Raw genomic sequence first — 24,270 nt, 5'->3', positions numbered from 1 at the left:
AAAAGACAATGAGTAAGCTGTGTGACGTGCCTTTGTAAACCTTCATTACCAAGCTTTGGTAACTGTGTGATGGCGTCAGAGCAGTATCCTTACATTATTTATGTGCTTTGAACCCCTTTATTGTCTAAAGAAACCTGTGAACCCCTTCTCAGAATTTGAGTTTTCAAATGTATAAAATATAGTTCACGTTTTAACAACTAGTGTTGGTCCTGCTAATACCACTGTGGTATGCTACGGGAACTACGTTCAGAATTGAAGAAAATGTTAAATTTCGGTTATAGGTTAGTGAAAATAAGGATGTACATTTTTTTCCATCCAACTTCCTGGGCCCTAGTTTAAAGAGCCTTTGCCCTGGAGAGTCCAACATGTAGCTAAGTCACTTTATATGCATCAAACCAGTGTTTTTTTTTTTTTTTTTTTAAGAAGTAGGATTGTTGGCTCAAATTTGCATTCGTGTGAACAGGACTTTTTAGGGGAAAAGTGAGTGATAATTTAGCTGAAGAGAAACCTGGTTGTATAATAGACATTGGTTTTGAACTTAAAAAGACTTGAGTTTGAGTCCCGCGTAGCACTGAATAAGTCAGTGAACTTTTTGTTTCAGTTCTCCGTATTTGTAAAACAGGTAAAATAATTTTCACTTCTGAGATTAAATGACATATCAACTATAAGACAGCATATTGAGAAATGTTAGTTTATTTTCACCTTTGAAGAACATATCAAAAACTTTAACATACATTTAGTTTTGATTTGGAAGAGGAAACTTACGCAGTAGGAAAAGAACATGGATGGCATATAGGGTTTTCTCAGGGTATTCATGTATATTGTTCACCTTTTTGTACTGGTACTAAAATGATTCATATTTCTTATAAATATAAACAGATAAGCTGCCTTTGGGCTTGCATGTGACAGCTACCTTTTCTGGGCAAGAAGTTAGTTAACTGAGAAGGATAAACTGGGTAAATCTTTCATTCCTTGTGCATAAACAGAAAAATGGCTAGAGAACATCAATATGGTAAAAGCAATGCTAGGCCAAGTGGTCAGTTTATCTCTGAGATTGTTGTCTGAATATTACCAGAAAGGCTGTCAACCTGTTTGTCACTCCTGGAACTTCCCTGTTGGTCCAGTGGTTTAAGACTTCATGCTTCACTGCAGGAGGCACGGGTCCAATTCTTGGGGAGCTAAGATCCCGCATGTGTTATGTTGTGTCTAATAAGTAAATAAATAAATGTTTAAGAAAATCACTCCTGAGAGAGAGAGATGAAAAATAAAATTTAGAAATGGACTGTATTTGTGTTATCTTGGTAGAAAACCACAGTGCATTCACTCTTAGACTTAAATTATTACACCTCAAAGAAGAACAAATTAAGCAGGAGGGAAATTTCCAGTATAAATAATGAAGGCAACAGTGAGGCTTTCATATGAGGATAAATTTGACTTCACAATGGAGTGATGAAGACTGAGATGGACTGTTATTAAATTGTTAATCTGGAAAATTAGAAATAGCTTGAAAGATGAATATTGTTAGATAGGTGTATAATGAGTGGTTTGTTTATGAAACTTAATAACACAGAAAGTGGTTAAAGCTCATGAACAGACCAGACCCAATTTAAATGTTACAAAGCCAGAGACTTTTCCATCCCTAGTTCATTTCAGGTCAACAACCATTTAATGATACTTGAACCTAATGGTTTATGAAACTCCTTATTCTGTTCATTCATTCACTCAATATTTATTTATTGAACACATATTGAATGTGCTTTGATCCGCCCAGCAGTGATTTGTTGAGCATCTGCCACACTCAGGGCCTGTGGTAAGACTCTGTTGGGTGTGTACAAGTGAATTAATCCAATTGTATGTATATATACTGGAGAAGGAAATGGCAACCCACTCCAGTCTTCTTGCCTGGGAAATCCCATGGCCAGAGGATCCTGGTGGGCTACAGTCCATGGGGTTGCAAAAAAATCGTATTTGACTTAGTTTCTGAACAACATGTTTATGTGTGGAGCGTACAGAGGGGCTCTGCAAAGAGAAACAGAATTGTACAAAGTCTTAGGATGCCATTTTTTGTTTGTTGTTTAGTCACTAAGCCGTGTCTGACTCTTTTGCAACCCCGTGGACTATATAGCCTTCCAGGCTTCTCTGTCCATGGGATTTCCCAAGGAAGAATATTGGAGTGGGTTGCCATTTCCTTCTCCAGAGGATCTTCTTGACCCAGGTATTGAACCCACATCTTCTGCATTGGCAGGTGAATTCTTTACCACTAATCACCAGGGAAGCCCCAGGGTGCCATGGATAAGTGTAAAAGTATAAACTTAAATGTTTCTCTTGAGGTGCTGGTATAAATTACTAGTACTTAGGTTTTTTGTTTAATATAGTGCAACTTTCTTTTCATTTGTTTAAAGGTTCTAATCTGCCTTGTTAACAGAAGCATTGTCATCCAGTGGCCTTGTAGTGTAGCCAGACCCCTTTTAGATCCTAGAGCCAGATGACCTGGGTTCAAATTTTAGCTCTCTTATTAACGGTGTTGCCGCTGGAAAGCTGTTTAAGCCTCAGTTTATTCATCTTTTAAATTAAGATAATAGAAATACCTACTTCACTCACTCACTTGCTCACAGAGACCTAAAAATTCTTACAGTGGAACCTGGCAAAGGGTGCTCTCAACAAGCGTTAGCTATAATTGTAAGTACCATTTTGTTTTGACAGTTTAATCTAGAGTTTTAGTTTGTAAAGTATTGAAATAAGAAACTTTTTATTATGAATAGAAAATATCTCTCATCTTTGTTTAGATAACAGGTAAAAATACATCAGTAAAGAAAAAGCTAAAAAAAAAAAAAAAGAAAATCTTTACAATGCATTAATCTTGTGTTTATGTAATGAATACCAGTAGATAGAAATATCTTTCTATTTAAAATTATAGCTCAAAGAGATGATGTTTTACAACATTAAACTTTTTAGTTCAGGGTCTAAAATATTTCTGTCCAGGTTGTCATTCTAATGTTAGTAATAATTTGCCTGTTTTTAGAATCATTCTTAGAAAATAATAGTAAGCCAGACTCTACAGTAGGGCTTGGGAAAGGTTTTCTGTAAAGGGTCAAATAATAAATCTTAGGCTTTGCTGGTCATGCTTTCTCTGTCTCAGCTACTCATGTCTGCTATTGTATTGTGAAAGCAGCCGTAGTCAATATGTAAATGAATGAGTGGGGCTGTTTTCCAGTAAAACTTTATGGGCACTGAAATTGTAATTTCATATAATTTTCATGTGTCCTGAATTTTCCCCAGTTACTTCAAAATGTAAAAACCATTCTTATCTGTCAGCATTTATAAAAGTGGGCAGCAGGCTGGGTTTGACATGGAGGGCATGCCAATTCCTGTTCTAGAGGCTTGGCTCTGTAACTCTCTGGCTAGGTGATCTTATGCTAGTTAATATTAAGCTTTTAATTCCATCATTTCAATAGGGATAATACATAAAAGTATTTACTTTATATGTAGAGTTGTTAGAAATAAATGAAATAATCCATGTGAAGTGCTTAGCATCATCCCTGATACCAAGTGTTTAATAAATGCTATAAATTATTGTCATCTAGTTGAAACTCCCTCATTTTACAGTGAGACTCTTGGGACCCTGAAAGGATAGCTGTTATTCTTTTTTTTTTTTTTTTTTGAAGTTATTTATTTATTTATTTATTTTTTCCAGTGGGTTTTGTCATACATATAGCTGTTATTCTTAAAGTCTGTATGGCTTGTCAGTAGCATTAAACTTGAAGTTCTTGACTTCACCTTCTCTTTCTACCGAACAATGCTGCTTCCATAGAGGATTGTAATACCATTTGATTCATTTAAAATACTGCTTGATAAAATTATTCTGTTGGCTACAGTAGTGGTGGATGCATGACATTATGCATTTGCCAAACTCGCAGGGTCTTTATAGCACAGAGTAAACTTCAATATGTCCAAATTAAGCGAAAATCATTTCGGAGGTTGAAGGATTCCAGGAAGAAATGTGGATTGTGAAAGGAGAATATAATAGTATTATAAATGTATGAAACCACCTTATTAAAATTAGGAGGAGGGAATTGCTAACCTAAGTAACCTTGGAAATGAGTGGACCCTTAAGGAACTGCTTATGAGCACTGTAGTCTAATTGTTACAATTGTGTTCTATGAGATTACCACTTAATTGTGATACTGAAATATAGAGAGAGTGCAATTAAACAATTAAATAAATGAATGGTGGGAGACAGACTACTTACTGTCAGAGTAAGAATTTACAGATAATCAAGGGGAGGAGGCTAGTACAATCTTTGTGGTGATGGATTAAAGTTGGAGTCATCAGTATGAATCTGTATTTAGCTTGATATAGGTAGAGGTGGTTGCATATAGAAATTTTTAGAGGCACATACATAACATGGGTTTATATACACATAGGTATATTTCTGTGCTCTGTGCAGAGAAGGTTAAAAACCTAGGAGTACACCTAGTACCCACATCTTGTTTTCTTATACCATTATGTAATAAAAGGAACTGGAGCTCCTTGGAGAAATAGCTAACTCTAGGTTTGATACAGGAAATCTACAAGATGAGCCTGGAGCATCTTGTGCAAGAAGGTAAGGAAGTGCTACAGCTCCCACCACCACCATTCCACATTGCTGAGGATGTGTCAGAGGGGCGCAGGGACCAACTGAGAAGCTCCCAGTGGCCAAAACGCAACGATTTGAGCAGCAAAATAAAGCAGCATTGGATTATAACCCATAACATAAAATCAATATTTATGACTCTATATTGGTCTAAATAAATGATTGAATAAATGAATATACTGCTTGGAATACTTCATTAGCATGGCTTTATGCCCTTGGAGCCTCTGCTTGTTGGAGGTCCTTCAGACAATATTGGAATAGTTAAATATGTGGGAGTTTGGAGTCAGACTTGTTGGATTCCAGTCTTGGCTCTGTCACTTTTGGCTGTGTGACCTTAGGGGAGACCTTAAGCTTAAGTTTTTTTTTGTCTGTAAAATAAGGATTATAGTGTTGTCTATGTCATAAAAGAATTAAATATGTGAATGTATATATAAAGTGCATATGCAAATAAAATGGCATCTGGTTTTCAGTAGAATGTGTGTACATAGTCTTATTGCATTTGATGCAACAAAATAAAAAATTTGAATTCTCAATTGGAATTACTTGTGATGAAGTTCCCTCACCCCCAAGCTTCTTGAATAGTTAAAAAAGTGTTTATTGGACACCTAGTTTGGTGTAAACATACTTGCCTTGTTTATAATATCTGTGTATATTATAAAATGAAAGTAATGAAAGTAATTCTATTTGGTGTTAATAAAAACATCACATCTTAAGTGACTGAAATACAGTTGAAAAGCAAGAGCTGTTTAGTATACAATTCACCTCATGCTTGTTTACAGATGGTTCATTGCCAAGATGAATTACCTGAACTTTGATTTCTCAGACTGACTTTGGTGAAGACAGTTTTACACAGTTCTGTGTTACGACCCACCCTAGTTAACTGTATTCACCCCCAAAATGAAAACTGACTCTTGGTACAGGGAAACTAAAGAGAAAAGTCAATTTTATAATATTGGCTGGTTATGAATGTCTCTTACCTTTTATTCTCAATAATAAGCTGTCACTATTTTGTAATAATGGACAGTTAACTATATGGAACTGATAGCTAAGTTATCGCAGCTCTTTATGAGAATCTCTATTTTTCGCAAATATCCATCAAGTAAGCTAATGTTAACTTCCCTTTGATGAGAAATAAACTGAATTGCTCAAGATTTTGGGGCTGTGGATTCAGTTCTTTAATTTCCCTTTTACTGGTGCATATATTTCTCAGCTATCTCACTCCCTGAAAAAGGTAAGTGTTGTCATGAATTTAGCTGTGAAAGTTGTTAAAGTCACTAATTCTTCAATAAGAGGAATCTTTAGCTTTGTTTTCAAATTTTTAATTTGATATGTTGTCATTAATTTAGTTTGGGTTCTTTTCACCAGAAGACTTGTGAAATCTACTAAGGACCTCTAACATAGCCTAACATAAAACAATTTTTTTTTTAAATTACCATGTGAAAAAAAAAAAAAAAGAAATTACCATGTGAAAGGTCCACTGGCTACCTCAGGAAGCATTTCCTCCCTTTTGGATTTTTTTGATTTTGACTCTAATTAATTCTTAATTAACGGGGATTAAACTTGTTTGACCAGATGTCATGTCTGTGGTGTATATCACAGAACTCCCTATAGGCAGTTGTGCTAGTAATTTACGTCTTTTATTATTCTGATAAAAATGCAGTTTGTTCCCTGTCTTGATGAAGATGCTATTCTAGGAAGCTGAAATGATTCTTTACCTAGAAGAAAGCAAATGCATTGTAATTGACGTCATCCTTGAAAAGACACTTCATTTTGGTATATATTCTGATTTTATTGAGGAACAAAAGTAGGGAAACGTAAACATGGAAAAGTGCTTTTTCTTTCTCACAATATACCTATAAGATAAGCCAATCTCTTTGCCATTTTAGAACTCTGGAAGGGCCATAATTTTTTAGCCAGGAGTTCTTCATTCCATTTAAAGTGCAGATGTAGGGACCCAAGGACCATCCCTTGTTGAGGAACTCAGATTCCGCAAGCTGAGTGGCAAGAACCGTCCTCTCCCCAGTTCCTCCCCCCCCCCCGCCCCCCCCCGAAAAACCCATGCAGGTGTAATTTTTGTCTCGCAAACTTTGATTTGGGGAAACCTTAGGTTTATTAAATTATTCCTATGCTCTTATAGTACGAACTGTTCCTTTGGGTGAGCAGGTGCTTTCTGGCCTTCTGTCAGCCTATGTAGAGGGCTCTGTCAGCCTGTGCTCTTGGAGGACAAGGTTTTTCCCTCCTGTTTAGTTCAGTTCTGGGACATAGTGGCTTCTTTTAACTTTTTAGTGCATATTCAGTGGTTTGAATGGAAAGTTTAGGTTCAACTAGAATATTTAAAGAGTACCTAATGATTTATTTTCCTCTTAACTTGCCATGTGTACAGTGACCAAATACTGTTCAAACTGGATACTTTGGGAAGTGAGGCGAGAATGTTGGTAATCATGTTTCAGACAACAGGCATAAAATTGAACTGTCATGGGCAGACCCACTCACAGGATCACTCTTGTCTCTCTCTTATTTTATCATAGCAGAGTCTGTGGTAAAGAATTGGGTGGTAAAAAATTGGGGCTTTTGAGTCACTGGTAGTACATCTGAGTTCTAATTCTAGCTCTGGCAAGTTATTTAACCTAACTAAAATGGGAATACACGTTACATTACTGTGAGGATTAAATGAGCTAGTGTTATTAAAGCATCTAGAACAGAAAAGCCCCGCACACTAGGGTGCTCTTATTCTGTTATAGGTCCCTTGTCGTCCTCTCATCACGCCGTAACAAGAGTTTTACTTCCCACTGAGGCTGGCTTTGAAAGTTTTTTTTTATGGTTGAGGTTATGTGAAATGTTTCAGTGAATGCAGAAATGTTTTTTGGCTGAGCCATTGACTATTTTTTGTTAAAGTTGTATAATTATGGTGGGCAGGAAATAAATGCCTGTAGAACCTAATTACTCTTACTCTTTGAAAACATGCATGAGAAAAAAATTTTACCTCGATTATTTTTTGTAGAATTGCTAAATGATATTTTAATAGGTTTTAATAGTTTATAAAATATAAACTATATAATATTTAATAGTAATGGAAAGAAGTTGCTGGTAATCTTCATTTCAGCTAAATGGAATGATACAAAGACGTTTTATTGGGTAGGGAAAAAGTGATTTAAATGAGAATTTTATTAAATTTCTTTTTTTTTATTAAATTTCTTATCAGTATATTATACAGATTATGTATTTTGGAATTTGGATTATTTTCCCTGTATTTTTTATATTCTGCAAATTTAATCCATTTTAATTATTTGTGAATGTTTAAAAAGGAAACTAAAGAAAAGCAGTTTTTGTTGTACTTTGTGCATTAGTACAAGGATCCACATTGTGAACCAAAGAGGGGAGTATTCAGGTCCTAAACTTCCAACTACTTCTGATATTGCATATGATTTCTTAGTAAACAACAGATAATAAGGTAATACAGAAAGACCTAGGGTAAAGAACAATCACAATGATAGCAGATCCAACTAAGAGAAATGGGAGTTACTTTGTTGGCCCATTTAAGTATAGAGTAAATTGTTGCTGCCTGTAAAATATTGGAGAGTTAGGGAAGATATTGTAACAGTAAGGAATACTGGTTATACAGTATACAGTATAAGTATACAGTACTTAAGTATACTGTACATAAGTCTACAGTATAAGTCTACAGTAAATTGTTGCTGCCTGTAAAATATTGGACAGTTAGGGAAGATATTTTAACAGTAAGGAATACTGGTTAAGCATAGCATATGTTAATGGGAACTTTTAATATCTGTGTTACCTGGTACTGGAGAAATATAAAAAATACCTTAAGGGCAGTGGCTAGAAATTGAATCCTAATCTGAAGAGCAAAAGGGAAAGTGTAATGAGGATCTTCTAGAGTAATTCTGAGTGGCCTTGGAACCCAACAGACTTACCTGAGAATCCTGGTAAGGCTTTTGTGTTAGAGGGAATTTGTACCTTTATTTGGTGTGGATATGGCAAAGAGGGCCACTGCGTCTGATTACATATAATTTGCAGTAATACCCTTTCTCTGCAGACTGATTTTTTTTAAAAATACTGTTGCAAACTGATAAAGAATGAAACCAAGCAAAGAAGGACTAACTAGTTTTTTTAAATGCAGAAGTTTTTAATTTTGATGAAGTCAGTTTATCAGTATTTTCTTTTGTATTTAGTACTTCCTGTGTGCCCTATCTATTAAATTTTTACCTACTCTAAAATCACAAGGATATGTTCTTATGTTTTCTTTTAGAAGCTTTATCATTTTAACTTTATTTAAGTCTGATTTGTCTCTCACATCACTTTTGTGTATGATATGAAGTGTAGGTGTTTGAAGTTCAATCTCTCCTCCCCCACCCACCCCCATATTAGATCTCCAGTTGTTCCAGTACCATTTGTCAAAAAAAAACCTTCCTTTCCCTATTGAATTGTTTAGTGCCTTTGTCAAGAACAGTGTGACTGTGTAAGTATGGATCTCTTTCTGAACTCTTAATCTGTGCTGTTGATTTGTCTATCCTCTGCCAATGCAGCACCATCTGACTACACTGATTTCAAGACTTACTGAAAGTTTCAGTGAACTCCCAACTTCAGCCATCTTTTCTAAACTTGTTTGGACTATTCTGCATCCTTTGTATTTCCATAAAAAGTTTAGACTGAGCTTGTCAGTCTCTTCAAAAACTGGAATTTGATTGAGAAATCTTTAGATGAATTAGGAGAGAATGTACATGAAGGATGTTATAGTAATACATAAACCTGACAAAAGAATTATATCTCTGATATATCAAGAACTTATATAACTCAGTAATAAAAAGACTGAAATTTTCTGAAAGGTGATTGAAAAACTTTAAAAGACATTTCACAAAGGAATTTATACAAATGGCCATTAAGCGTATGAAAAGGTACTCAACAGTCATCAGGGATGTACAAATTGAAACCACGGTGAGATGATATTATAATACAAAGTGTTGACAAAGATGGGAAGCAACTAGGGGCGGGGGCGGGGAGTGTAAAATAGTAGAACAACTTTGGAAAGTTGTTTGGTGGTTTCTTTTAAGGATAAGCATATACTTACCTATAACCTAGCAGTCCTATTCCTCAGAATTTACCCAAAGAGAAATGAAAACCCAAATATCCATCGACAAGTGAATAGATAAATTGTGATTATATTCATTCTTGTAATGGAATCTGATTCAGCAACAAAAAGGACTGAACTGTATGTAGTAACATGGATGAATCTCAGAAACATACTAAGAAAACCTCAAAGAATTCAGATACAAAAGTATATATACAGTATTTGTTATTGTTCAGTCACTCAGTTGTGTCCGACTCTTTGTGACCCCATGTGGTATGATTCCCTTTATATAGTAAATTTCTAGTCTTATAGTCTTCTAGTTTAAGGTGAGGACTCAGGAGTCAGATTGTTTGGATTCAAATCCACATTCCCTATTAAAGTGGTATGAACTTGAGCAAGTTAGTTACTTAACATGTAAGACTTTGGTTCCTTACCTTAAGTGGGATAATAATAGTAACAATCTTTTTAAGCAAAATTATCCAGTAGGTTCTGTGGGCTAGAGGTATTCTACTACTGTTAGAATTTTGTAAGAACCCTCCATATGATATTTAAATTTGTATAGTGTTGCAAATAATTTTTGCTTACTTTTAAACTTTTTTTCTGTGCAGAAATGACGCTTTGTAACATTTATTGAGATATAATTTCTGGTTGATAAAAGTAACCATTTAAAATGTATATAATTTTAGTGTATTCATTGGTTTTAATTTATTCACAGAGTTGGCAATAGTCACCTTAGTGTCAGAACCTTTTCATCAGCTCCCAAAGAAACCTCTGTTTATTAGCAGTCACATTCCATTCCCCACTTGCTGTTTAGTCACTAGGTAGTATCTGACTCTTTTGAGACCCCATGTGGACTGTATCCCGGCAGGCTTCTCTATCCATGGAAAAAGTCAGGCAGGAATACTGGGGTGGGTTGCCATTTCCTTCTCCAGGGGAATCTGCCCGAGCCAGGCATTGAACTTGGGTCTCTTGTGCCTCCTGCTTTGGCTGGTGGGTTCTTCACCACTGAGCCACCAGAGAAGCCCCTGCTTAACCCTGTCCCAACTTCCTGTCCCACACAGTCACTGATCACTTTTTGTTTCCTGTGGAGCTGCCGGTTCTGGATACCTCATAAATTAATCAAACAATACCAGGGCTTTGTTGACTGGCTTGTTTACTTAGTATATAATGTTTTTAAAGTTCATCTGTGTTACAGTGTCTGTTAGTACTTATTCCGACTCTTTCTAATGCCAATTAATATTCCATTGTATGGATATACCACATTTTATTTATCCATTTATCCAGTTGATGGACATTAGTGTTGTTTCCACCTTTTGGCTGTTGTGAATATTAGTATGAAGATTCTAGTCTTAACTTTTTTTGCAGACATATATTTTCGTTTCTCTTGGGTATACCTAGAAGTGGATTTGCTGGGACAAAGGTAAACATATGTTCAACTACTTGAAAAACTGTCAGACATTTCCTAAATGGCTGCACCATTTTACATTCCTGCTAGCAGTGTATGAAGGTTCCAGTTTCTGTATGTCTTTGCTAACACTTGTTACTGTCTGTCTTTTCTATTATAATCATCCATGTGGTTTTTACTGTGGATTTGCGCTGTATTTTCCTGATCTCTAATGATGTTGAAGCATCTTTTCATGTACTTTTAGCCATTGAAATATCCCCTTGGGAAGAATATTTATTCACATCCTTTTCCGATTTTTAATTAATTAAAAAAATTGTTTTTGCCAGACAGCATGGGGAATCTTCCTAGTTTCCTGGCCAGGCATGAAACCTGCATCCACTGCACTGGAAGTGCCGAGTCTTAACCACTGGACTGCCAGCAAAGTCCTCTTTGTCCATTTTTAATTTGACTGCCAGCAAAGTCCTTTGTCCATTTTTAATTTGAGTACCTTTTTATTACTGTGTTTTAAGAGCTTTGTAAAATATTCTGGATATCAGTCAATTCCTTATCAGATATATGATTTGTAAGTATTTTCTCCTATTAGTGAATTTTCAATTTCTTGATAGTATCCTTTAAAGCACTAAAGATGATAAGTCCAATTTATCTTTTTGGACTTTTGTTTTTCCTTTTGTTGCTGTTGCTCTTGGTATATTATCTAAGAAACTGTTACCTCATCCAAGGTCATGAAGATTTTTTCTAATGTTTTCTTCTAAGAGTTTTATACTTTTAGCTCTTAAATTTAGGTGTATGATCTCTTCTGAGTTAATTTTTTGTGTGTAGTGTAAGGAAGAGTTCCAGCTTCATTCTTTTGTACGTTGCTGTACAGTTGTCATTGCACCATTTGTTCAAAAGGCTGGTCTTTCCCCACTGGATTATCTTGACACCCTTGTTGGACATCAGTTGACTCTAAATGTAAGGGTTTATTTCTGGACTCTCAGTTGTTCCATTGATCTATGTTTCTCACCTTATGTCAGCACCATATAGCTTAATAACTACTTCAGCTGTGTGGATAATTTTTAAATCAAAGTATGAATTCTCCAACTTTGTCATTTTAAAGATTATTTTGGCTGTCCTAGGTCCCTTACATTTCCATATGAATTTTACTTTATTTTTTATTTACTTTTTTGGCTGCACTGTGACTTACAGGCTCTTAGTTCCCTGACCAGCAATGAAACCTGGACCACAGCAGTGAAAGTGTTGAGTTCTAACCACTGGATCACCAGGGAATTCCCTGAATTTTAGAATCAGCTTGTCTATTTCTTTGAAAAAGGCAGCTTGGATTTTTGATAGGAATTAAATTTAATCTGTGTATTGTTGACATGTTAAAAATGTTAAATCATTTGATCCATGAACTGTGGGATATTGTCATTTTTTTAGTTCTTTTAATTTCTTTCAACAGTGTCTTGCAGTTCTTTGGTTAAGGATTTGTTCTTTTTGATGATAATATAAGTGGAATTATTTTCTTAGTTTTTCTTTCAGATTGTTCGTTGCCAGTATATAAAAATATAATGGATTTTTGTATTTTGATCTTGTATCCTACAAGATAACTGAGCTTGCTTATTAGTTCTAATCATTTTTTAGAGCCTTCCTTAGTGTTATCTACTCTATGTACAAGATCATGTCATCTGTAAATGTAGTTTTACTTCTTTCTTTTGAATCTGGGTGCCTGCCACCACTCTCTCCCTCCCTCCCTTCCTTTTCCTAATTGCCCTAGCTAGACTTTTCAGTCCAGCTCTGAACAGAGGTTGTGAAAGCAGACAGCCGTGTCTTGTTCCTGATCTTAAAGGGGAAGCATCCTGTCTTCCCCTAACATGCCTGTTAGGTATGGTGTTAGTAGCTCTGTTTTGTGTCAGTGTCCTTTATCAGGTTGAGGGAGTCCCCCCCCCCCCTTTTTTTTAAAGTTTTATTTTTTGGCAGCACTCTGTGGCCTGTGGGATCTTAGTTCTCCAGCCAGGGATGGAACCTGTGCCCCCCTGCAGTGGAAGCATGGAGTCTTAAACACTGGGCTGCCAGTAGTGAAGACTGTTCCTAGTTTGTTGACTTTTATTTTGAAATGGTGTTGAATTTTGTCAAATCATTTTTCTGTTTCTGTTGAGATGATCAAGTGAATTTTGTGCTTTAATGAGGTGTAACACATTGATTTGCAGGTATGACACCAACTTTACATTCCTAGGATAAATTCTACTTTAGTAATGGTGTGTAATTCTTTTTATATGTTGTTGGATTCTGTGTATGATGTAGTTGACCCTTGAAAAACAAGGGTTTGAACTGCATGGACTCACTTATATGTGGATTATGAAAAATAATTATTGAAAAAATAACTGCATACTGCACCATCTGTGGTTGGTTGAATCCATAGATGCAGAACTGTGGATATGGAACCTTAGGCACAGAACTGCATGATATGTGAATTTTCAACTGCAAGGAGGATCAGTGCCCCCAAATCCCCATGTTCTTCATGGGTCAGCTGTATCTTGTTGAGGATTTTGTATCTATATTAAAAGGGTTATAGTCTATATAGTCTTTCCTTGGTACCCATGGGGGATTGATTCCAGGATCCCCTGCAAATACCAGAATTTGTGGAAGTTCAGGTCCCTTCTATAAAATGGAATAGTCAGCCCTCTGTATCCGTGGGCTCTATCTGGGATATGGAGGGCTGACTGTAGTTTTCTTGTGATGTCTTTGCCAGGTTTTAAAATCAAGGTAATGCAGATGTCACAGAGTTTCTTTTCTGTTATCTGGAAGACTTTGTGAAGGATTGGTATTAATTCTACTTTAAATGTTTGGTAAAATTCACTGGTGAAGACAATTGGCCTGGATTTTTCTTTGTGGTTGGAAGCATTAAATTTTAGGTGATTGTATTCATCACACTTTTTGTTTTTTATTCATTAGATAGTACAGAAGGATCCATATCCTAAACTCTGCTGTCTCCTCATTCACAGTTATCAGTTCAGTTCAGTCGCTCAGTCATGTCCAACTCTTTGCGACTGCATGGACTACAGCATGTCAGGCCTCCCTGTCCATCACCATCTCCTAGAGTTTACTCAAACTCATGTCCATTGAGTTGGTGATGCCATCCAACCATCTCATCCTCTGTCGTCCACTTCTCCTCCCTCCTTCAATCTTTCCCAGCATCAGGGACTTTTCCAATGAGTCAGTTCTTCGCATCAGGTGGCCAGAGTATTGGAGTTTCAGCTTTAACATCAGTCCTTCCAATGAACACTCAGGACTGATTTCCTTTAGGTTGGACTGGTTGGATCTCCAATCCAAGGTACTCTCAAAAGTCTTCTCCAACACCACAGTTCAAAAGCATCAATTCTTTGGTGCTCAGCTTTCTTTATAGTCCAACTCTCACATCCATACATGACTGCTAGAAAAACCATAGTCTTGACGAGATTGACCTTTGTCAGCAAAGTAATGTCTCTGCTTTTTAATATGCTGCCTAGGTTGGTCATAACTCCTTCCAAGAAGTAAGCATCTTTTAATTTCATGGCTGCAGTCATCATCTGCAGTGATTTTGGAGCCCCCCAAAATAAAGTCTACCACTGTTTCCACTGTCTCCCCACCTATTTTCCATGAAGTGATGGGACCAGATGCCATGATCTTAGTTTTCTGAATGTTGAGCTTCAAGCCAACTTTTTCACTCTCCTCTTTCACTTTCATCAAGAGGCTCTTTAGTTCTTCACCTTCTGCCATAAGGGTGGTGTCATCTGCACATGAGGTTATTGATATTTCTCCTGGCAATCTTGATTCCAGCTTGTGCTTCATCCAGCCCAGCGTTTCTCATGATGTACTCTGCATATAAGTTTAATAAGCAGGGTGACAATATACAGCCTTGATGTACTCCTTTTCCTATTTGGAACCAGTCTGTTGTTCCATGTCCAGTTCTAACTGTTGCTTCCTGACCTGCATACAGGTTTCTAAGAGGCAAGTCAGGTGGTCTGGTATTCCCATCTCTTTCAGAATTTTCCGCAGTTTGTTGTGATCCACACAGTCAAAGGCTTTGGCATGGTCAATAAAGCAAAAATAGATGTTTTTCTGAAACTCCCTTGCCTTTTCGTTGATCCAGCGGATGTTGGTAATTTGATCTCTGGTTCCTCTGCCTTTTCTTTTTTTTTTTTCCTCTGCCTTTTCTAAAACCAGTTTGAACATCTGGAAGTTCACGGTTCACGTATTGTTGAAGCCCGGCTTGGAGAATTTTGAGCATTACTTTACTAGGGTGTGAGATGAGTGCAATTGTGTGGTAGTTTGAGCATTCTTTGGGATTGCCTTTCTTTGGGATTGGAATGAAAACTGACCTTTTCCAGTCCTGTGGCAACTTCTGAGTTTTCCAAATGTGCTGGCATATTGAGTGCAGCACTTTCACAGCATCATCTTTTAGGATTGAAATAGCTCAACTGGAATTCCATCACCTGCACTAACTTTGTTTGTAGTGATGCTTCCTAAGGCCCACTTGACTTCACATTCCAGGATGTCTAGCTCTAGGTGAGTGATCACACCATTGTAATCTTCTGGGTCATGAAGATCTTTTTTGTACAGTTCTGTTTATTCTTGCTATCTCTTCTTAATATCTTCTGTTTCTGTTAGGTCCCTACCATTTCTGTCCTTTATTGAGCCCATCTTTGCATGAAATGTTCCCTTGGTATCTCTAATTTTCTTAAAGAGATCTCTAGTCTTTCCCATTCTATTATTTTTCCCTATTTCTTTGCACTGATCACCGAGGAAGGCTTTCTTATCTCTCCTTGCTATTCTTTGGAACTCTGCATTCAAATGGGTATATCTTTCCTTTTCTCCTTTGTTTTTTGCTTCTCTTCTTTTCACAGCTCTTTGTAAGGTCTCCTCAGAGAGCAATTTTACTTTTTTGCATTTTTTTTTTTCTTGATCCCTGTCTCCTGTACAATGTCATGAACCTCCGTCCATAGTTTGTCAGCCACTCTATCAGATCTAGTCCCTTGAATCTATTTGTTACTTCCACTGTATAATCATAAGGGATTTGATTTAGGTCATACCTGAATGGTCTAGTGGTTTTCCCTACTTTCTTGAATGTAAGTCTGAGTTTGGCAATAAGGAGTTCGTTATCTGAGCCACAGTCAGCTCACAGTCTTGTTTTTGCTGACTGTATAGAGCTTCTCCATCTTTGGCTGCAAAAAATATAATCAGTCTGATTTCGGTGTTGACCATCTGGTGATGTCCATATGTAGAGTCTTCTCTTGTGTTGTTGTAATTCAGAGTTATAGATATTTGTAAATCAAGCAGATTCCTTGTTTAGCATTTAACACAGTCTGACACTCATATGTTCAGGAAGTTTTTTTCCTGAACTTCCATTGCACTTTTATCTGTACATCTCTTAAATAACTTCCCATGTATGCTTTTTATTGTGGTTATTTATGTTCTAGCTTTACATTCTCTGTTAGACTAAAATCGCTGAAGGAATATCTTTTTCTACACTGAGTTCAGCGATTGAATAGCTGAATGAGTGAAATGTGACTTTAATATTCATGTGAAAATAACGTCTGCATTCTTTTTTGGTCTATTTGTATCTTTAAAAATATTACGAAGTTTATTTATTTGGCCTGATCCTGCTATTTGTGCCATGGCCCTGCAGATTGTTAATGTAGCCTGTGGCTCTGAACTCAGTAAGTCACATTCAGTCATAATAGATTTGGGTTATAGATTGCCTGAGTTATGGAGGAGTGCAGGTGGGAAATCCAATTGTTCTGTTACCTTAATATTTGGCCTTTTAGAACTTTAGCCTATATAACCTGCTATAGACTGTCTTCAGTTCTTAAAATGCTTTAAAGGTATAGCTTTCATAAGAGTTGTACTTTAATTCAGCCTTTTCTGTACTAATATAGATAAATTTAGAAGTTATTTCTTTTTAAATATTTATTTTTAACTGGAGGAGGATTGCTTTTTACTATTGTGTTGGTTTCTGCCATATATCAACATGAATCAGCCATAGGTATACGTATTTTCCCCTCCTTCTTGAACCTCGCTCCCACCAGGAATTACTTCCTAAAGGCATTTATGATTGAACTATCTTTAGATATCTGACTAGATCAGTCATTCTCAATCTGGTCTTCTCTTAAACATTTTGATGAGTGATTTTGCCATAAAATGGTCAAATAAATTGAGAATTCCTGTTGGAAAGAGACTAAGCACATTAGCATATTGGAAATATGAAGAATCTTAAGTCTGAGTTTAATGCATTAATATTTTTAATGAAAGTGAAAGTCATTCATTCATGTCCGACTCTTTGCGACCCCATGGACTACACAGTCCATGGAGTTCTCTAGGCCAGAATACTAGAGTAGGCAGCCTTTCCCTTCTCCAGGGGATCTTGCCAACCCAGGGATTGAACCCAGGTCTCCCACATTGCAGGCGGATTCTTTACCAGCTGAGCCACCAGGGATACCCAGGAATGCTGGAGTGGGTAGCTTATCCCTTCTCCAGCAGATCTTCCTGAACCAGGAATCGAACCTGGGTCTCCTGCATTGCAGACGGATTCTTTACCAGCTGAGCTACCAGGGAAACCCAATATTTTTAATATCCATGGTCATTTATTAATACTGAGCTAGTACTTAGAGAAGCAAACTTTGGGAAATGGTTCTCTAAATAACTGGTGTGAAATTAACTTGGGGCAATATTTATAAAGAGAAATTGGGGGTGAAAATTATGGAAAGTCTAAATGTTTAGGTCTTATGACAAATACTTAATAGCCAGAATTGTAATTGTAGTATTTTATGAGGTGGTCGTGATATATCATGTTATTGTCATTGCTATTGAGAAATAAAGATTAGAACTCACCCCTTTCCCTTAAAAAAAATTAAAATCTAAACTAAAAACAGTTTCTTAGATTAGGCTACCATTGAACAGAGCCTGTTAGCTCACCCCTATTCAGAAATAGGATGGCTTTCCCTGTTAGGTCTTTCATTTTGGGGGAGGATGGAAATTCTCAGCTAAGAATTGGCAGTTGGTGCAGGTGTCCTTCAGCTTCTTGTCTAGAAGTAACGCCTTGATCTCTCCTATCCCCATATTTATCTAAGCTTACCTGAGAGATCAGTTTTATGGAGGATTCCCTGAAAGGTATTCATTCAGTTCATGCATTCTCCTGTTGTTGTTCAACAGGATAATAAATGATTGAATCCATTCTGCTTAAGTTTCTGTTACCTGACTTTTGTTATCTTTTGATTTGTCTTATTTAAACTTTTTTCCGCAAGTCTTGTGTCCAGGATGGACGTGGGGACCTGTGGTCATTGACTACAGATTGTCTTTATATAGAAAGTAGAACTAGAGTTTCGTAGCCTTGACATTTAAGACTATGTTTTGAAAAGCAAATTAATATGGTCATTTTTAAATATCAGAACCAGATAGGTTCATTAGATAGGGATTCTTTGCCCAAATAGTTTAGCAAGTTTATTTAGTAAGGGAGCTAAGGCATACATGTGTATGTACAGTTAGTCAACTGTAAGATCATGTAAGTGCCATCCTTTCTGTAAATAACCATATAGATGTTCAAAGAAGAGGAAGGTTTTGGCTAAGAATAATCTGAAAGTGTTTCCTGAAACAGGGTATCTCATTTTGTCTTTGAGAGATTTCATCTCAGCTTGGTGAGACTTATCTTACAGAGATGTTATTTATAGAATAAGGGCAAGGCAGTATCCATAAAGGCATAGCAGTGATTAGAGAATGCAAAGCAGTCAGCCTAGGACCATACATGGACATAGGTAGGTAAGTCTGATGTATGTGGGTGTGATTTGAAAGCAGATACTTTACCATGGATATCAAGCTTTATTTAGGAACTAAAGGGTGATCACAGTCCAAGTTGCAGGGTAATCAGGGTTAAAGAACCAGAGTTCAGGGTATGGACCAGGTCACTCAGTGGTGCATTGCTCTGACATCATATATTAATAGTTCTTTCATCCTTTGAAATTGCAGTGATAGCCTGTGGTTAGATGAATCTTAAAAGGTGCTCTTCACATCAAGATGGGGATGGATCTGACAGGAAGTTTAGAAGCATTTTCAGGGTGTTCTTAATTTGTGTATGCTATTGAATTTTCTACTTAACAGGGATTAAAATGGTAAATTTTATGTTATGTATATTTTATGACAAAATCTAATCAAATACTTTAAAAATATTAATTGACTCTCCAGATGTCATCATAAAACTTCTTGTGAAGAACTTCATACACCTCCTCCTTTAGTTTTGTGGAAATAAGAGAGTGCTGTTTCATGTTTGTTGTTTCAGCTGTCAGTGGTAATGTGCTAACAAAGGTGATTCTGGGAGAATCAGACGAAAGGATTGGGGCTTCCCAAGGGGGCACACTGAGCCTTGTAAGACCATACAAATAACTGATGTTTCCTCGACTTAACTGGTTTTGAGTTCATGTTTAGTATGCAGCCTAGGTACTAAGGAACTATTTAAGAAATAGTTCCTTTTGAATTACCTAGTGTTTCTTTGTAGTCATACCTTCACAGTCCCTTAATTAAGATCATTATCAGGCAAATTAAGTAAAGCCTAATAATATCAGTTATTTTGTAATAAGACCTTAGGAGGGAGCCAAGCAGCAATCTTTTATTTTTTTATGGAACTATAGATGATTAGGGTGAGTTGACTCATTGGAAAAGACCCTGATGCTGGGAGGGATTGGGGGCAGGAGGAGAAGGGGACGACAGAAGATGAGATGGCTGGATGGCATCACCGACTCGATGGACATGAGTTTGAGTAAACTCTGGGAGTTGGTGATGGACAGGGAGGCCTGGCATGCTGCGATTCGTGGGGTTGCAAAGAGTTGGACACGACTGAGCGACTGAACTGAACTGATCTGAACTGATAGATGATTAATCGTATTGTGTTAGTTTCAGGTGTACAGAAAATGGTTCAGTAACACAATAAATTCTTTTTGTTTATTTTAATACAGTGATGTATATCTGTTATTCAGTACCCCTAACTTACTCCCCTCCCTCTTTCCCCTTTGGTAACCATAAGTTTGTTTTCTCTGTGAGTCTGTTTCTGTTTTGTAAATAAGTTCATTTGTATTATTTTTTAGATTCCATGTATGTGATGTCATAATAATACTTGTCTTTCTCTGTTTGCCTTCACTTAGTATGGTACTCTCTAGGTCCATCCATGTTGCTGCAACATATATACCACATCTTTATCTGTTCATCTGTTGCTTCCATGTTTTGGCTGTTATGAATAGTGCTATGAACATTGGAGTGCATTTATCTTTTTGAATTAGAATTTTCATCACTTTTGTGTATATATCCAAGAGTGGTATTGCTGGATCATATGGTAACTGCATGTTGTTTTCCACAGCAGATAAACCAGTTTATAAACCAGCAGATAAACCAGCAAAGTAGAAGTATTCCCTTTCCTCCATACCCTCTTCAGCATTTATTACTTGTAGACTTTTTGTTAGTGACCATTCTGATGGGTGTGAGGTGATACCTCATTGTAGTTTTGATTTGCATTTCCCTGATAGTTAGCATTGTTGCATATTTTCACATGCCTGTTGGCCATCTATATGTCTTCTTTGGAAAAATGACTGTCTAGGTCTTCCAAGTAGCAGCTTGATGTGCTTTTATTTGTATATATATTGAATGTGTTATATTATTATCTAAGATAGTTTTGCTTTATTTTTTTAAATAGTTTTTTTTTTTTTTTTAATGGTTACTTTTATTTATTTGGCTGCGCTGGATCTTAGTCGCAGCATGTGGGATCTAGTTCCCTGATCTGGGCTTGAACCTGGACCCCCTGCACTGGGAATGCAGAGTCTTAGCTATTGGACAACTGAGGAAATCCCTTGCTTTATTTTATTTATTTATTTGTTTTTATTTTTGGTCGCACTGCATCTTTATTACTGTACACAGGCTTTCTCTAATTGTGGCGAGAGGGGGCTACTCTTCGTTGCAGTACACAGGCTTCTCATTGCAGTGGCTTCTCTTTTGTCGTAGAACACAGGCTGTAGGACATGGGCTTCAGTAGTTGCAGCATGTGGGCTCAGTAGTTGTGGCCCATGGGCTTAGCTGCTCTGCGGCGTGTGGAATCTTCCCCAGGCCAGGGCTAGAACGTGTCCTCTGCATTGGCGGGTGAGTTCTCACCACTGTACCGCCAGGGAAGCCCCTTTGCTTGTAAACACCAAGTTTCTTTGGAGTCATGTGGAATGGGTAAATATTAGGCCTCATTTGAAAAGTAGAATGTATTGAAGTCTTTTATTTTAAAAAAAGAACTTTAAAAGATTTTTATAAAGACTTTGATAAAAAGTATTTTAAGTATTTTTGACATTGTTTACTTTGTTACCAAGGCTGATATTTTATATGCCTTGAAATTCACCTTGTTTAAGTTATAATTCAATGATTTTTTTAGCAAAATTACGGAATTGTGCAACCATCACTACAGTGTTGGTTTAAAACATTTCCAACTCGCCTAAAAAAAGTTCTCTAGTATCCTTTTGTAGTCACTCCCCCTTTACACCTCCAGCAAACCACTGTCCTACCTTGTGTATCTATAGGTTTCTTTTTCTGGGTGTTTTATATAAATGGAATCTTACAGTATGTGGTCTTTGGTGTCTCCCTTCTTTTATTTAACAAAATTTTGAGGCTCGTTCATGTTATTGCATTTATGAATTGTTTATTCCTTTTTATTGCTGATTAGTATTCCATTGTCCAGGCCACATTTTGTTTGTCCATTCACTATCTGATAGACATTTAGATTATTTCGGTTTTTGACTATTATAAATAATATTGCTGTGAACATTCACATAAAAGGCTTTAAATGGTGGATGTGTATTTTTATTTCTTTTGAATAGATAACAAAGAGTGGAAGTGCTAGATCACATGGTAGCTCTGTATTCAAATTTTCAAGCAACTGCCTAACTTTTCAGTAGTGGCTATAATATTTTACATTTTCACCAGCAATGTATGAGGGTTTCAGTTTCTCCACATCTTCACTAGCAATTATGATCTTTTTACCAGAACCGTTCTAGTGGGTGTAAATGGTATCCCTCTGTAATTTTAATTTGCAGTTTTTGATGTTGAGCATCTCCATGTTCTATTAATCATTTGTATATCTTCTTTGGTAAAATATCTGTCCAAAGTCATTTGCATATTTTTTACTTGAGTTATCTTATTTTGTTACCAGAGTTCTTTATAAAGACACATCTGAAATTATGATGGTTTTTTTCTTGTAGAACGAAGTTCTGTATTTTGAGATTTTACACCTGGATCTCTGAACCATTTTGAATTTTTTTTGCATGGTATGAGGTAAATGGTTTAAATTCAGTTTTTTGTATGTGTTATATTCAGTTGTCCAGCACAATTTGTTGAAAAGACTATCCTTTCCCCCACTGAAATTGCCTTGGCACCTTCATTGAAAATTAATTGCCGTAAATATGAGGTTTATTTCTGGATTTTTCAGATCTATTTCATTGGTCTGTGTGGTTATCCTTATACAAGTATCACACTGTCCTAATGACTGTAGCTTTCTTATAAATACATTTAAAATCAGGCGGTATAAATCATTCAGTCCTGTTCTTTTCCAGAATTATTTTGACTATTCTAGGTTCTTTGAGTTTCCATATAAATTTAAGAATCAGCTTGTCAATTTCTGGGGTGGGGGGAGGAGAAAGGCCTGCTGGGATTTTGATAGGGATTATGTTGAATCTGTAGCACAATTGGGAGAATTTTTAACATCCTCTTAAGAAAAAATTAAGGGAATATAAGAGAAAGATTATATTAGGAAAATTTTAAAATCTATAATAAAAATAAAAAGGCCCCTTCTCTGGTGGCTAAGTGGTAAAAAATTTGCCTGCAGTGCTGGAGACCTGGGTTGGGAAGATCTCCTGGAAAAGGGAATGGTAACCCACTCCAATATTCTTGCCTGGAGAATCCCATCGACAGAAGAGCCTGGCAGGCTGCAGTCCATGGGGTCACAAAGAGTCTGACATGACTGAGTGACTAATGCTTCATAATAAAAAGAGAAGACAACTCAAAATAAAGATATCTTGGTTTCCTTTAAAGATTATACCTGAATTTATTGGATTATCAACTTTACAAAATAATTTAATATTTGTTGAGTACTCACTGTATATCAGAGGGTGGGCTAATTGCTCTGTATTGTCCCATTATTTAATCCTGGCTCAACCCCATAACTCCAGTTATAAGGTAGGAGATGTTACATGAAAGACTGTTGGGGGAAAGTGGTCATGTCGATTCTCTAGTGACGATGTCCTGACTCTGACTTTCTCCTTAACAGCATAAGGTAGCAAAGAAAATGCTCAGGTTTCTTACTCTCACTTTTATTCTCTTTGCTCCAGTTTTTAAAATCATCTCTAAATCTTTATATTTAATGACATATTTATAAAAGAGTATATAATAAAATACTTTGCCAGTGTATCTAATCCCTTGTAAATGGATTACAATTACTACCTCACACATATGAATGAATGTAAGTACAAAATGAAAAAGGAGGTAGCTGTTTGGAAGGGTGATGCTGAGAACAAGTGCTCCTCTATGAGATGTACAACAGTGAATTTATGGTACAGATTTGGATAGTTGTGAGTAGTTATTAATTGTAGGGTGAAAGAGAATTGAGTATAAATTTTAAGGCACTGTTTCAGAAAAGTATCATGAATTTTCGTTATGACAGATGACAGTATTTCTATATTTTGATTTTTTTTTCATCCTTTTAACTTCTTCCTTTGCATTAGGAGACAGTGCCTTATCATCTGTAGACTTATATTCTGGTTTCTCTTCACATTGATAGCAAGCAGGCAAAATAAAGGGAGAGGGAATAGCATTTCATCTTTTTACTACTTATCTCCATTCTGCAGCCGTGCAGTCGGAAACCCTTGTGCATGAAGACAGATTTGTTCTATGGCCTCGGAGTTGGGTGCCGGGGACGATGGCGGCTGCACTGAGCTGGCAAAGCCCCTCTACCTTCAATACCTGGAGAGGGCCCTCCGGTTGGACCATTTCCTGCGACAAACATCAGCCATCTTCAACAGGAATATTTCTAGGTATGGTATTCCATCTTCCCAATGTAATGTTTTACCACATTTCTGATTCCCATTATTCCTGTAGATTTTAGGGTTAAAATATCTTACT

General features: G+C 36.5%; 1 protein-coding gene across 3 annotated transcripts in view; it reads left to right on the top strand.

The window, feature by feature from the left end:
• Positions 1-24,270, top strand: part of INO80 (INO80 complex ATPase subunit) — a 120,208-nt gene that overhangs the window by 2,845 nt on the left and 93,093 nt on the right. For all 3 annotated transcript variants that reach the window (XM_043471515.1, XM_043471516.1, XM_043471517.1), the window contains exon 2: positions 23,997-24,182. In XM_043471515.1, the coding sequence (XP_043327450.1) occupies positions 24,040-24,182 (143 nt within the window). In that variant the 5' untranslated portion in view covers positions 23,997-24,039. The remainder of the gene's footprint in view (positions 1-23,996; positions 24,183-24,270) is intronic.

The sequence above is a fragment of the Cervus canadensis genome, chromosome 6, assembly GCF_019320065.1.
Source record: "Cervus canadensis isolate Bull #8, Minnesota chromosome 6, ASM1932006v1, whole genome shotgun sequence".
Lineage (NCBI taxonomy): Eukaryota > Metazoa > Chordata > Mammalia > Artiodactyla > Cervidae > Cervus > Cervus canadensis.
This window is presented reverse-complemented; position numbering and strand designations above follow the sequence as displayed.